The following is a 16,004-nucleotide window of genomic DNA, read 5'->3' as shown; positions in this document are numbered from 1 at the left end:
CTGCTGAAACAAGTCTTGTAGTTGGAAAAATATATATAAGTACCACACCAGGTCTTTTTTGCATACCAGGTCACATTTAATTCTCACAACCCAGGGAGTGGTGGTGGGGAGGGCACCATTACCCTTAATTTAAAGATGAAAAAAGGAGGTGCTTGTGGAAGATAAGACTATTGCCCAAGCTCCCCTAAACTCTTCATGACAGAGCTATGATTTTAAAATCAGATTTCTTGTCCTCAGATACAATGTTCTTTCTATAATATATGCCACAGCACACTAACATTCCACCATAAAGATTTTATTTTGTATTTTTCCTCACCTGAAAAACAATCAAAAGTTTTGAATTTGCTAAGATCATTTCTAGCCATAAGAGTCTCCTCTCTTCTTTAAAGCTAGAAGTCTTATTTGATGAACAATGTATAAAAACACACTTCCCTCAGTGACATTTTAGTCATTTTTGACAGCCATTCCTGAATCAAAACACTTTTTTGTTCCTTGCCATCTATTTTGGGGTCCATGGATTCATCTGGGGCTCAGTAGGCATGTCCTGGGTAAAAAGACCACCCCTCACTACTACAGCTCTGATTTAAAAAAAAAAAAAAAAAAGACATACAAAATACACAGCTAATAGGAAAGAAAAAGAAATGAAGATGAAAGCTTCCCAGAGGAGACAATCCCTTAGCTGAGTCTTAAAGAGTGAGTACAAGTGAAGCAAGCCAAACCACGCTGGCGAAGAACACCAATTTAACAGTCACAGGATCATGGAACCTCAAAGTCAGGGGGTTCTCTTAGAGTTATTAAGAGATGCCCACCTATAAAGTCCCGAGGAATCAATTATATTATTCATCTTTGTCCATACAATCCCAGTGGGGGGAAATCTACTACCACCCAAGGAAGCCTGCAGGAACAGAAATCAGGCACGCCTGAAGGCTAGGCTTGCAAGCAGGATAGTACACCTGAGAAGTTGAGCTTAGCTTCATCTAGCACCCAACATGCCGGGTTGGTAGCAGTTACTTGTGCCTGATAGAAGGACAAGCACATAGCCAAGAGGCTCCAAAATATGAGGGGGTATCAAGAAGTATATAAGCCTTCATAAGATTGGCAAGGAGAGCTTCTTGAAGGTCTGACCGGATCCACACCACAATCAGTTTCACTGTCTAATGAGTGCCTTAGTGAGAAAGCCAGGAAAGCATGTTTGTCTATTCAACTAGGAGGATCTTTGTGTTCTCAGCTCTAAAATGCCTTCAAAATTCTAAGGAAAAGTAATTCTCAACTTGAAATTGCAATATTCAACCTATCTCTCAAGTGTAAAAGTAGAACAAAAGTACAAAAATTTACCTCCCTGACAATCTTTCTGCGAAAACTATTATAGGATATGCTTCAGGAGAAGGAAAGAAGACAACATGAGATCCAGGAAAATTAGGGATCCAACTGAGAAGTGTGAAGAGAAGGCCTTGGGTCGGTCAGAACTCTATATTTGGGCTGTAGAACAATTAGTCCATGTTGGAAGGCAGAAGTGTCTTCAGGAAAACAACGGACTTGGTAAGATTTTTTTGCTGTGTTGAGATTTTGAAAAAATTTTTAATTGCTTGGCACAATTTGGGGAGGGGGGGGAAAGTAGCATTCTCTTTTCCCAGATATATAGAAAACTACACAGATAAAAAGAGCAAATAACTCTAGGGAGAAAAAAAGGAGCTTCAACAAAGAAATCAGTCATAGTGGGCTACTAAGCTCAACAGTGAGCAATATTTGTAATAATGTATACATTATTTGGGTTTAACCAAAAATTATAATATAGCTATATTGGGAAGCTAGGGGAAGTAGAGGTGATAGCAAGGTAGGAGAACTAATCCTATCTACCATAACCAGGAGGCAATAGAAAAATGTCCGAAGTTGATAAGCTTTTAAAAGTAGCATTATAGCAAGATATTTAGGGCTTCCCGTGCAGTGGTCAATAGAAAAATGTCCGAAGTTGATAAGCTTTTAAAAGTAGCATTATAGCAAGATATTTAGGGCTTCCCTGGTGGTGCAGTGGTTGAGAGTCCGCCTGCCGATGCAGGGGGCACGGGTTCGTGCCCCGGTCCGGGAAGATCCCACATGCCGCGGAGCAGCTAAGCCCGTGAGCCATGGCCGCTGAGCCTGCGCGTCCAGAGCCTGTGCTCCGCAACGGGAGAGGCCACAACAGTGAGAGGCCCGCGTACCGCAGAAAAAAAAAAAGATATTTAGAAATTTGGCAGTTAATTTGCTTACAGGTTTCTCCCGTTTGAGAATGGGTCTGGGGATACAGAAAGGTGGGATAGGGAACTGATTTTTTATCAGAATTCAATACTTTTGCTATTTCTAAAACTGTGGTCATATATTATTTTCTAAAATAAAAATTAATTTTAAAATATACAGTTAAAGAACATAACAGTATATTTATATTATAGTTACTTTACATGTGTTTATTTCTCCCACTTTATTGTAAATCTTAAAGGTGAAAAAATTTTAAATTATAATACATTTCAAACACGTAGAAAACAACAAAATGATGTAACTGCCAGCCATGTACCTAACTACCCAGAATTAATATATTTTTTCTTAAGCTCCTTAAGGAGTTTACTTAGGTACACTGGCTCTCAAAGAAAATGAAAACATTATATATTAAGTCCCAGCTCTCAACCTCTGGAGAAGGAAACCATGTCTTTTCCAAAGAAAAAAAATATATATTTGACCATATAATACTTGTTTGTCATAGGTAACAACAAACTACAGAAAAGAGATTAAAAAAATATTAAAGCCACCTACACACTTACCATCAAAGTAAAACACATTAGCATTCTGTCATATAGTCTTCCAGACTTTCCCCTGTGCTATACATACCCCACCAACACATTTCTTCCTCTCAAAAGGAGGTTGAATTATACATGCTGCTTTGTAACCTACTTTTTCACTTAAATATACTACAGAAGTGTTTCAGGGTAAATTTTAAAAATCTTCTGCCTTATCATGCTTTACGGCTCCATAAAATTCCATTGTTGAGATGTATCAAATTTTATATATTTTGCCCTAAGTCAGGCTGTTTGCTGTCTTTCATCACTATAAACAGTTCCAACAAACATCCTTCTATAAACACATGGTTTCTGAACACTGTCCTATTATTACTGCCTTAAGATAAATGCACAGAAGTGGAATTGCTAGATTAAAGTCTCCTGCTACATGTTATCAAACCGCCCTCCAGAAAGGCTACACCATTTTAAACTCCAACTAGCAATGTTTAAGAGCTTTTTAATCCCCAAACCCTTGCTAATACTGCATACATTTCTTTAATCTCATACAAGTTGATAGGCATAAATAGCATCTGTGTTTCTTTCATTCCTGGAGAAGTAGCACATTTTTTTATATTTACCAACCATAAGGGCCCCCATTTTGTTTTATTTGTGTACATGGAGTTTTCACATTGATTTTTTTTTTATAAATTTATTTATTTTCTTTATTTATTTTTGGGTGCATTGGGTCTTCATTGCCGTGCACGGGCTTTCTCTAGCTGAGGCAAGCAGGGTCTACTCTTTGTTGCGGTGCACGGTCTTCTCATTGCGGTAGCTTCTCTTGTAGAGCACAGGCTCTAGGCGTGTGGGCTCAGTAGTTGTGGCACGCAGGCTCAGTAGTTGTGGCTCGTGGGCTCTAGAGCACAAGCTCAGTAGTTGTGGCACACGGGCTTACTTGCTCCACAGCATGTGGGATCTTCCCGGACCAGGGCTCAAACCCATGTCCCCTGCATTGGCAGGTGGATTCTTAACCACTGAGCCACCAGGGAAGCCACACATTGATTTCTTAAGAGTTCTTTACATTAAAATTTAAAAAAACTTTCATTTGAATGTGTTGTATATATTTCCTCCCAGTTGATTAATGTGAGGAGAATAATTCAGAGAGATCAAGACTGGGGGCGGGGGGCACAACAGTGGTCTGGTGAGAGATGACAGATTGGATTAAGGTAGGAGAAACTGCCTGGAACTCAGGACCTGGGGAAGGAGGAGGGAGGGGAAAAGATCTGGACACACAGTACAGGTCTGAAAAATATCTGCTAAAATATAAATCATGGGTTTTTTGGTCTCAACCTATCTCCTCTTATTTTATTTCTGTGGCTACTGTAAGAAGTTTTAGCCATTTTTAGGACTAAGAATATAAGATATATGAGTTATAAAATTCTTAGTAAATGATTAACAGCCTTCAAACTCTTGACAAAAATAGTTATAAACAATGTTATTCAAAACACATTTAAATTACAAAATTAAGAAACAAAAAGCCCCACACACCTACGGTCAATTAATCTTTGACAAAGGAGGCAAGAATATACAATGGGAAAGAGACAGTCTCTTCAGCAAGTGGTGTTGGAAAAGTTGGATAGCCTCATGTAAATCAATGAACACACCCTCTCACCACACACAAAAATAAACTCAAAATGGCTTAAAGACTTAAACATAAGACAGGGCACCATAAAACTCTTAGAAGAGATCACAGGCAAAACATTCTCTGACAGAAATCATACCAATGTTTTCTTAGATCAGTCTCCCGAGGCAACAGAAATAAAAACAAAAATAAACAAATGGGACCTAATCAAACTTACAAGCTTTCGCACAGCAAAGGAAACCATAAAAAGAAAAGACAACCTACAGAATGGGAGAAAACATTTGCAAATGATGAACCAACATGGGCTTAATTTCCAAAATACGCAGCTCATACAACTCAACAACAAAAAAACAAACAACCCAATCGAAAAATGGGCAGAAGACCTAAATACATATTTCTCCCAAGAAGAAATACAGATGGCCAATAGGCACAGGAAAAGGTGCTCAACATCACTAATTATTAGAGAAATGCAAATCAAAACTACAATGAGGTTCTACCTCACACTGGTCAGAATGACCATCATTAAAAAGTCTACAAATAACAAATGCTAGAGAGGATGTGGAGAAAAGGGAACCCTCCTACACTGTTGGTGGGAATGTAAGTTGGTGCAGCCACTGTGGAAAACAGTATGGAGGTTCCTCAGAAAACTAAAAATAGAATTACCATATGATCCAGTGATCCCACTCCTGGGCATATATCAACAAAACTATAATTCAAAAAGATACATGTACCCCTATGTTCATAGTAGCACTATTCACAATAGCTAAGACATGGAAACAACCTAGATGTCCATCAACAGATGAATGAATAAAGAAAATGTGGTACATATATACAATGGAATACTGCTCAGTCATAACAAAGAACAAAATAATGCCATTTGCAGCAACATGGATGCAACTAGAGATTATCACACTAAATGAAGTAAGTCAGAAAGAGAAAGACAAATACCATATGATATCACTTATGTGTGGAATCTAAAATGTGACACAAATGAACCTATCTATGAAATAGAAACAGACTCACAGACATAGAGAACAGACTGGTGGTTGCCAAGTGGGAGGGGGTTGGGGGAGGGATGGAATGGGAAGTTGGGGTTAGCAGATGCAAGCTTTTATATATAGAATGGGTAAACAATGAGGTCCTACTGTATAGCACAGGGAACTATATTCAATATCCTATGATAAACCATAATAAAAAAGAATATTAAAAAAAGAATGTGTGTATATATATATATATATATATATATATATATATATATATATAAAACGGAATCACTTTGCTGTACAGCAGAAATTAACACAACATTGTAAATCAACTATACTTCAATGAAAAATATTTTTATAAAAAGAAAAAAAAACTATATAGAAGAGGACTTTGGTCTCCTGGAATCCTGAATAAGTCATGCAGACAGGAATATAACCAACCGCTGTATTTATTAGGGCACTTATAACATATACTAGGTCACAAGTGCCTGTGTGGGGAAAAGTATATTAGAAAATAGAGTTCCATTTGTCATGAGGCATAAATCAATCCCAAGAACTGGGGGACCGAGGGCAGTTTGAAGATGCTTCTCATCAGGTACTGTTATACCGCGTTCTTTATACCAAATTCATTCCTCATGATGACTAACGAGGAACAAAGTCACAAACGATAAATGCCGAGAATCTAACCCAGGCCTCCGTGTGCTCTTGGGCTCCAGCCCCTTTCCCCAGAGTCCCAGTGTAGCCCCCCTCTTGCTCTCAGTTACTCTGGAAGCAGCAGATCCCCTGAAACAAAGCCACACGATTGCTGGCAATGATGAAGAAGCCTAGTTCAGGGAACACCCTGATATCTTGGCTCCCCCGAGGACAGGGGTCTGTTCTCAGACCCCCTGTCGCCCTCTGGAGGGTCTGAGCATCAGTGCATTTTCTTCTGGATACAAGCCTGCCCTACACAAAGACAGGAAAATAGAGCCAACTAAAACACATAAAGAAGGAGCACTTTTAAAGATATTGTTATTTATAGGTGATGGTCTAGCTAAAGAACAAATAGCATAAAATATGAAGATGTATTTTATTCCACCAGTTGTTCTCTATATGCAGACAAGATGAAAACCAAAATCAAATAAATTAAATTGTGCCCATAGATTTCAGTTGGATAAATTACTGACCAACACATTAATAAATTTATTTATTAATGTTACCATTAATAAAATGGTAACAGAGAAAACTACTAGGGAGGCCATTGTGTATGCCATTAAGAAAAGATATTTTAGATGAAATATAGCACACTATGGAATAAAGATGGAAGAATTATAATAGAAAAGTGACATAAAAGGAGAGTTTGAAATAGAAACAAGTAAAAATAGAAGTCTAAGGACTGAAAGAAAAAGACAAAAATGGAATTTTTAGCAGATTTAAATGATTTGGCAAGGAAAAATGACTGGGTCATCTCTAAAATTCTTTTCATCTCTCAGATGTTAAACCTGTGAGATGTAAAAGTTGGAGAAAGGCAAAGAGGTCACCTTCATAAATTGTTTCTGATCAATAAAAAGTTTGGATTTATCAGAGCTCCCCAAATTCGTCTCCTCTTCCTTTTCCCTGCCACTGGTTCAGACCTCTGTCACTTGGACCACTGCCTCATAACCAACTCCCTGGCCTTCCAACCCCGGGCCACACACAGACACCAGCACCCCTTCCACAGCACAGCCAGGGTGAGCTCCTCAAAGGGTGAATCTGTGTACTGTCACTCCCCTTACTGATAGCCTCTGGTGGATCCCTGCGGCTTTCAGATTGGACCTGGAATGCCTTAGTGGGCCTAAGAGTGGAAAGAAAGGTGCTTAAAAGTAGGGCCTTAGAGATTTGATTTTTACCTCATAGATTTTTTTTAAGATGTACCCTGCTCATGGGCAAAGGATTTCATAAATCATGGTAACTCAATGATGTAATTAAAACACCACACTCTTATTTACCTGATTGTCAATTAATGTGAACATGGCTAAATCAGCAGCCATCTAACTCAAGAGTACATACTGACTGGTGTGCTAATACTGGACTATCATCCTAGAGTAGGAAAAAGATAAAAACAATTGCAATTCCAGGAGAAATTTATTAGGACACGTTGGCTAAGGTTATGTCCAAAATGACTGTATGCAATGTACTAGAGCCACAAAGAGGACCCAGTGGAGAGGCAGCATAGTACAGTGAGAGGCCTCAGGGTCAGAGGCCAACTCTGGAGCCAGAGTGCCTGGGTCCAAATGACAACTCCACTCTGTACTTTGTGATCTTGGGCAGGCAGCTTAACTTCCTGTACCTCAGTTATGTCATCTGTGAAATGGACCTTGTAAAGGTGCCTATTTCATACAGCTCTTCTAGGGCCTAAAATTAATCCATGTAATAAAGTGCTTAGGACAGTGCCGGGTACATAGTAGGTGCTATTTAGGTTGTTGTTGTTGCCCTGTAAGCTCCTCATTTAACTCCTTATACATCTGGCACTTTAAATAAAGTGCATTAGATTCCATTTAAAGCCATTTTTTAATAACCCCAATACAAAATGGATCCTAAGGCCACTCAATGTCAAAATGAGCACTTATTGCTGGTACTATTTTATATTTGAGCATATGCTACCCTTGGATAGCTTGGATTATTACCAGTTTCATGTCTGTATTCTTGTTTGTTTTCTGTGAAACTGTTAGTCTTCATTCATTCAGGTAATATTTACGAAGGCCCTGTGGGCTAGGAATAGACTTATGATGAGGGCAGATAGAAGCCTCCATCCTTACAAAGCGTATTGCCCAGCAAGGAAGGCGAGGTAAGGACCATGGAGGAAAAGGACAGTGCAAGGCAGGGGCGTGAAGCAGGGAGCCCACTCCAGACCCACAGGATGGGCTGTGTACATTTCATAGTTCCCAGCCCAGCACTGAAGACCAGGTTCAATAAAGGAAAAGCCTCTATTTTTAAAAGATTTCTCATAACTCTAAGTGGGTGAAGAGAATTCATTAAAGCCACAACCTACTCCATTACTATGGCCTGAATCATTCTGGTTCATACTTTTGATTATTTTCCTTTCACCCACCCCATAAGCACTGAAAAACTATACATTCAAGCTCCCCAAACCAGGTAACTACAGAGCTTCCCAAGCTTCCTAATAACCAATCACAGGAAAATTCCTATAGGCATAGAAATCAAAAAATAATTTGCTATCTCTGCTTTTGACTTTTAAGAAAAACTACCTCTAGAAGAACACTGGCTTTTGGCACTTTCTCTGTATATAAACTAAATAAATCCAGGATTTCCATGGGCTTCTACCCTGAACATTGGTGTAGAACTTGAAACATTAAAACCCTTGCAGCATTCTTGACGTATTTTCCCAATTGGAATTCACAAGAATGATAAAGGAATCACTAACTCTGTTACACTCACTTGAGTAAACTAACTCCCCATATTCATGGAGACAGCACCAGATAAGCATAGCAATAAAAAGGCTCAGAATCAGAAGAGGTACTTGCACAAAGCATCACCTAACTATAAAGTCATCCAAAACCCATAGATATGTCACTGTCTACAATCTTAACCACACCATCATTCTCTAGTATTTCTGAACTCTTTCATTTCTGTCCTCTAATTTCAAAAATAATAGCACTTCTGAATGAGAGCTAAGTAATTAATTTGGGGGGTGGGAAATAGGAAGGAGGTAAAACAGCCAACCTCTGAATATATGCTCATATTTAAAACTGACTTATTTTAAATTTCAATCATATTGCATTCATCACCCTTCCAGTGATAAATAAATGTTAATCAGTCTCAAGTTCAACAAATTGGGATCTAAAAAAGTATGAGAATGAAATGTTCTAACTACCAGATGTTAATTTAATATAGATTATGATATAAAAAGCATTATGTTCCTGCAAGATAAATATATTTCTCAGATAGATGGATGGGTTTCACATGTGCCTCTTCAGAGGTCATAACTCAAAAGTCTTATTTACTTGAACTCAAACCTGGGGAGGAAATGCTGACCAGAGCAACAAAGTGTTCTTGTTTAGCTACATTCTCTCATTAAAATGTCAGTCCAGATCCTTTTTGTTTGCTTTGAAAAGGCCAAACAATAACACAGAGACAAGTAAAGGTCTACAAGGGCTCTGAACATCAACACGACCTTGGCTAATAAGATTTACGCTTGGTCAGGACAGATGACTCAAACCAGTAAACTTAGCCACTTCATCAGTGGCTGTCCTGGAGAACATACCACAGGGTTGAAAACTCAGTTCCTCCAGCAGTCCCCATCCTTCCTCTTGAAGAAAACACTCACTATCTCCAAGCACTCTTGTTATCTTTCCTGGTGAAAAAAAATCTGTTTGGGATGCCAATTGTTGACCTAACAGAGCTATGATGCATTCTTTCCATCCTTGAGGGCTAAGCTTGTTCAAGGTCCTTGTCCATGTCTAATGGGTCACTGCCTAATTGAATGTAAATCTACACTTGCTGCTTAAATATTTTAATAGCTCTTTTGCCCCTTTAGTGACATAAAAATATAAATATAAACTAGGTGCTTAGCTTCACCTCAGGCATATTGTGGTAGAAAGAGCTAAACTAGGAGTTAGACTACCAGCTCTTAAGGTGGCCCCACTACTTGAAAACTCTGTAACCTTGGGCAAGTAAAAAATTTTGTGCGACCCGGGTTTCTGATCCACACAAGAGAGGAAACTAGATCAAATTATTTCAAGGTTGCTTCTAGCTCCAAAAATGCCCATGATCTTAATTCTTAGTGAATCACTACCATTTTTATTGAGGTAGCAGTGTAATAGAAAAAATATGGGTTTGAAATCAGATAGACCTGGACTGAATCATGTTTCTGAGATTAGAACTTCTCTAATATTCAATTTCCTTATTATAAAATAGAGATAATATTGCCTAACTCACCAGGTAGTTATGGACATTAAATCAGACAATGTATGTCAATTGTTTAAAGTGGTTTGTTTATAATGGAGTCTCAATTAAAAAAAAAAAAAAGTTGCCCCTGATTATGTTTTCAACTCTGGACTTACTTTAGAAATCATGAATTTGAGGCTTCAATGTACCACTTGTGGTATGTAATATCCAACTGTCCCATTAAGATTTTTCTTGTTGATATCTATTTCCATTTTCAAAGAGAAAGTTTGCTTTTCTATTTGTTTTGTAAGTATTTTCCAAACCAGAGTAGACTCCTTTATAATTGTACTCCTTAAATTACAGCTTTTTTCTTTTAAGGATAATTGCTTTCTTTGCTTTTATTATTGCTTTATAGGTGTTGACTCCATGCCTAAAAATTTAGTACTGCAGCATTCAGAGAAGAGATGTGGCTATGTTATATGTGTTCAATTGGGAAACAAAGAAATGCAGAACGTTAGCCTTAAGGAGACACGAAAATCTTCCTGGAAAAAACTCACCTCTCCAAATCTCTCCACGTTTTGTATTTTAGATAAGTTTCCACCAATAGACATATCATCCAAGCTAGAAAGAATTTTATTAATACTTCCTTCACTGGATGGTCTATTTTTCAGTTTGGATCGGAAAATGTCTCCTTGGACCCACAACGATGCCTGTTTCCTGTAAAAAGGAGAAAAAAACAAAATAATCTTTGAAATAAATGAGTATCACCTCCTCAAAAGTATATCTTATAGGCCAAAAGATTAGCAGATAGACATTTGCAGATCAGACTAGAAAGATTAAAGAAAAATAAAGTCATTTTCTGAATGCCAAAATAAATTATTTAAAGTTGTACAGATGAACCGGTTTGCAGGGCAGAAATTGAGACACAGATTGAGAGAACACCAAGTGGGGAGAGCCGTGGGGGTTGGGGATGGTGGTGTGCTGAACTGGGCGATTGGGATTATAAAATGGATAACTAATAAGAACCTGCTGTATAAGAAAATACATAAAATAAAATTCAAAAATAAATAAAGTTATATATTAAATACAAAACTCTTCTTCCAATATATGTCTATATAGCCCTACATGGGTTGACTATTAAGATTCTCAGTGTTTAAAACAAATTCCACAGCCATAAAGACAGTGAGCCAATTTGTCTTTTAAACATGAATTTGAAATCTGTAATATAGTTCTCAAATAGCAATTTGATACACCTGTAAAAATAGCTGGAGTGAAATGAACTCAAATATGTAGGTGAATAAACTTAAGTTAAATGGAGATAGTACCTTAAAAAAGTACCAAACACCTAATTGTATGTGGTATCATGAAAAGCCATGAACATATAACTTTACAAACCCACTCTTATAACTTAAAAATAAGGTTTATAGCCTCAATTAGATGATCCTTTGGGAAAAAGAAAATGTATTTGACATTCATCTATAAGCTTTCCTTTATTCAAACAAGACATATTTACAACTGTTTTCAAGGTTATAAGAAAAGAACTTAAATGTGTAAGTAAAATGACAATCTGGGGCTACTATTTTTATTGATCGAGTCACCTTCACGTATTTCTTTTAAGATAAATTACTCCACAGAACAGTTTTTGTTCTGTACTATACCATACTGTACAGATTAGAATTCAACCAAAAATATTATTGTTCATCACAAGGAATACCAACATGCAATGAAATAATAGCATTATCAGGGAGATGCCACCAATAAGAACATAGATTTCTTTTGTAAAGCAGCAGGGAGATCGAGTAATACTTTCTCTCAAAGGTTCTACATATCACAGAAAATCCAGGTTAAAACATGAGGAGAAAAACAAATGACCCTCCCTGAAATGTACTGTCTCATTGAGCCCTCAGGAAAGGAATCCATCTTTCCTTTTAAACAGGAATCCGTCTTCCCTTTTAAACCATGTTTATTCTCAAATCAGAACTTTATTGTTTACAGTTAAAAATTGTTGAAAGTCTTGAAGAAGAGTTTATCCTTTAAATTACAGCAAAACTTTACATATGCAATCCCTCCAACCAAGCAAATCCATATCTAGGTATTACACTACAGAAATACATGCTTGTGTACAAGATACAAACATGCTTGTTACAATGTTATTTCTAACAGCAAAATAATGGAGACACCCTAATGGACAACAGCTTATTAAATTACAGTAGATCTATTCCGTGGAATATTATGTAGTCAGTAAAAAGCCTGGGATGGACTCACATGTGGTGACAGGGAAGAGTAGCCATGAAATAAAGCATTAGTGAATGAATAATATAAGTGACAGAGTGTGGAAAGTGTGACCCTGTTATTAAAAAACAAAAACAAAAGGGAAAAAGGTTACAATTCACAGTTCACGGTTATTTAGAAGATTATATGCCAAAATATTAATGAGTTACCCCGAAGAACAGTGACAAAGGAAAATTTTGCTTTCTACTACATAATGTCTACACTTTTTTATTCTTTTTAAAAACAATGTGTTTTGTTTGCTTTTGTAAAAAAATAAATGATCTGAAAATAAATAAATACAAATATAGCTCAAAGCAGAACAAAGATAGAGTAATTTTGAAAAGGAACCTTTAAAGTTGCTATCATAAAAGATAGCATGCAGCACATGACTACACTGTGTTAACAAGAGCATCTTTAGAAGTCAGGAGAAGTGCCCAAATGTTAACAGCATAGGGTAGAAATGAATGGTTGAGGGGCTTTCTTTATTTTAAATATAATATCCTACCCTACTTTCAAATAAGAAATTTTGTTTTTCTTTTACTTTTTGCTCATTTTTCAATATTTTCCAAATAAAGCAAAAGAGAAAAAGAAATACCTTTAGATATAATCGCTGAGACAGCCTGTATGGATACAGATATATAGATATAGATGTAGAGATAGATATGATACAGATATAGATAGCCACTATAGATATAAAGCACTGTCCACATACAAGACCGACTTTTCATTCCTAACATTGTTCTAAAATTGAAACTAGATTAAAGAATGTTTCTAAATACATTAAATTTTAAAATAAAAATTTGGTGAATTTTAAAATATATGAATAAAATTAAAATTCCAGAAATCCACACACACCAATTCACTAAGGAGTATGGCAGTATCTACCTTCTATCATGGCAGATTTTTTTTGCTTCTTGGAAGCAAACTACTGAGGGGTGTTTCCTGAGCTTAGGATACATAAATTGATGAGGTAATTTTTCTACACCAGTTGTAAAAATATGTATTCAAAACGAACTCTTCTTAACTTTTTCTCCCCTTGTGGAAATCTTCATAAAACCATGGAATAGCCTTCCTGAAACTCTGTATCTTCAAAAATTCTTGCTTTAATTTTTTGCTCCTCCAAACTTTTTTCACTTACTGTTACATCTAGCATAACCTTTTCTATGATGCTTGAATCTATATCCTTCCAGTAGTAGTAAACAAAAGCACAGCCCTTGGCACAGTATGGATACTTCAAAAAAAAATAACTGTTAAATTTATAAATAATAGAGGCCTTGAGCCTCTGGTCAAAACCCCCCAGTAATAAAGAACCACTTCTTCACAAGCAAAGAAAACTCAGCCCTGTCACAGATAATGAAAAAATCAGCTACACGAAACACCCAGAAAGGACAGGGATAAAGAGATAAGACAGAATTCCTGTCCCTCAAGAAATTCCCAGGACTTCCCTGGTGGCGCAGTGGTTAAGAATCCACCTGCCAGTGCAGGGGACACAGGTTCGATCCCTGGTCCAGGAAGGTTCCACATGCCGTGGAGCAACTAAGCCTGTGCACCACAACTACTGAGCCTGTGCTCTAGAGCCCACGAGCCACAACTACTGAAGCCCGTGTGCCTAGGGCCTGTGCTCTGCAACAAGAGAATCCACCGCAATGAGAAGCCCACGCACTGCAATGAAGAGCAGCCCCCGCTCGCTGCAACTAGAGAAAGCCCAGGAGCAGCAACGAAGACCCAATGCAGCCAAAAATAAATAAATGAATAAAAAATAAATAAATAAAATAAAAATAAATTAAAAAAAAAGAAATTCCCAGGTTAGTATGAGAAAAGTAAACAACTGAAATCCAATATTAAAGCCCTATGACCAAGATTTGCTTAGGAGCCTAGGAGAAGGGGCCCTTAACTCAAACTGAAAGAATCAGACTGAAGTTGTCTGAGAATCCAGACATTATCTAGAAAGATGAGCAGGGCTTAGCCAGCAAGAGTATTCCCCGACAAAAAAAAACAATGTGGGCTTGAAGAAACAGTGATATCAAAGAACACAGCATGCATGGAAAACTGTTGTTTGGCTTGGCTGAAGCCCTTCTGCTTCATAGGAGAAGAGAAGGGAAGCAGCTCCTGGCAAGCTCTGCGCACCATGCTAAGGGGCTTGCCTTAGATCTCAGAACTGAAGGGAAGACCCTGTAAGGATATTTAGGTATAAAAAAACATGAAGAGGGAACAGAAGCTGAGAAGCTGGAGGCCCAAGAGGATAAATTGAAAAAAATTCTAATTCCAAAATGTTATAAACTTGCTGCCAACCTATAAAGATGAAGATGACAACATGACACCTTTCACTTGCTCAGTTTAAAAGACTCAATCTGTCCCATCACTGGAAAGACTTGATTTAAACCTGAATATACAGATGATAAGGTGTCAAAGTTGATTTATGTGTTGCTGAGCAATGCTGTACTTAAGTGCTCCTTAAGAAAAAGCAGCACTTCACGCAAATACCTTTTTTAATGACAGTGGAAACCACGCTAGCTTTTACTGTGGTGTCTATTACTCCTTAAAAGCCTCATCTCAAACAGAAGAAGTAAAACATGTATTTTTAAGTATTCAGCATTTAAAAAGCAAATCCTGTGAAGCTAACACACCAACTCAAAGTAAATTCCCCAGTAAAGTAGTGCATTTTCTAAGAGAGCATGACATTAACTGACCCTCTACCAAAAACAAAGTGTTTTGAAGTAACTTTGAACAGAGTCTTGGTTAGAAAAGTAGCCAGTGCTAGGGTCATTGTTTTTGGCCATGTCCTGGCCCTAGGTTAGTCAGGTTTGGGCTAGCCAAGCCTGGGACAAAAGAAAAAAACTAATTAACTTCGCCTCATTACAAGCCAAGTCATAGCTAATTCTGATATAAAACCTTTATGAGTCTTTAAAAAAAAAAAACAAAAAAAACTGCTTTTAAAATTCCTCTAAAGAAAGTCAGGTCAGTTTCATTGTTACAAATATTCCTGGTTTTGAATTCAGAACACAGTGGCAGCCACAGTGCAGCAGCTTCTGTTTGTGGCTGATCTCTTCTCTCTCACTTTCCTGACTGTAACCAAATCCCATCTCCACACCATCCTAACTCTTCCTCTTCATCACTTCTTCCATCCTCAACGCATATTTTTTCTAGTATGACCTAATCCTGACCCCAGTGTCCATCCAAAGCCACCATTTGGTCATTTCATATAGAAACCCAACCAACTTTCTAGCTCAACCTAGGCCTCCTCTAGCTGTGACTTGAGCACCAATCTGCCCTGTGTGCCTCCTTCCACTGTCCCAGGGCTCTTTCAGAAACAGAGTTAGTTCCTGGTTTAAAGATTTGGACTAATGAAATGGTCTAACCTGATTATCAAAGGAAGACAGACTAGAGAGCAGTACCCAAGATTCAGGGGGTGGGAAGGAGACAGGTATTCAAGGAGTTCTACTCTTACTTTGGAGAGTAAGAATGGAAGATTTAATAGGAAGGTGCTTAGAAAGAATT

The 16,004-nt window shown here is 37.5% G+C and overlaps 1 protein-coding gene across 1 annotated transcript in view; it reads right to left on the bottom strand.

Moving 5' to 3' along the window:
• The window catches only part of CDC14A (cell division cycle 14A), a 154,615-nt gene that overhangs the window by 6,057 nt on the left and 132,554 nt on the right, over positions 1 to 16,004 (bottom strand). Inside the window, exon 11 of the mRNA XM_007449612.1 lies at positions 10,793 to 10,952. Coding sequence (XP_007449674.1) covers positions 10,793 to 10,952 — 160 coding nt within the window. The remainder of the gene's footprint in view (positions 1 to 10,792; positions 10,953 to 16,004) is intronic.

This window comes from Lipotes vexillifer, unplaced genomic scaffold (assembly GCF_000442215.2).
Source record: "Lipotes vexillifer unplaced genomic scaffold, Lipotes_vexillifer_v1.1 scaffold445, whole genome shotgun sequence".
In the NCBI taxonomy this organism is placed as follows: Eukaryota; Metazoa; Chordata; class Mammalia; order Artiodactyla; family Lipotidae; genus Lipotes; species Lipotes vexillifer.
This window is presented reverse-complemented; position numbering and strand designations above follow the sequence as displayed.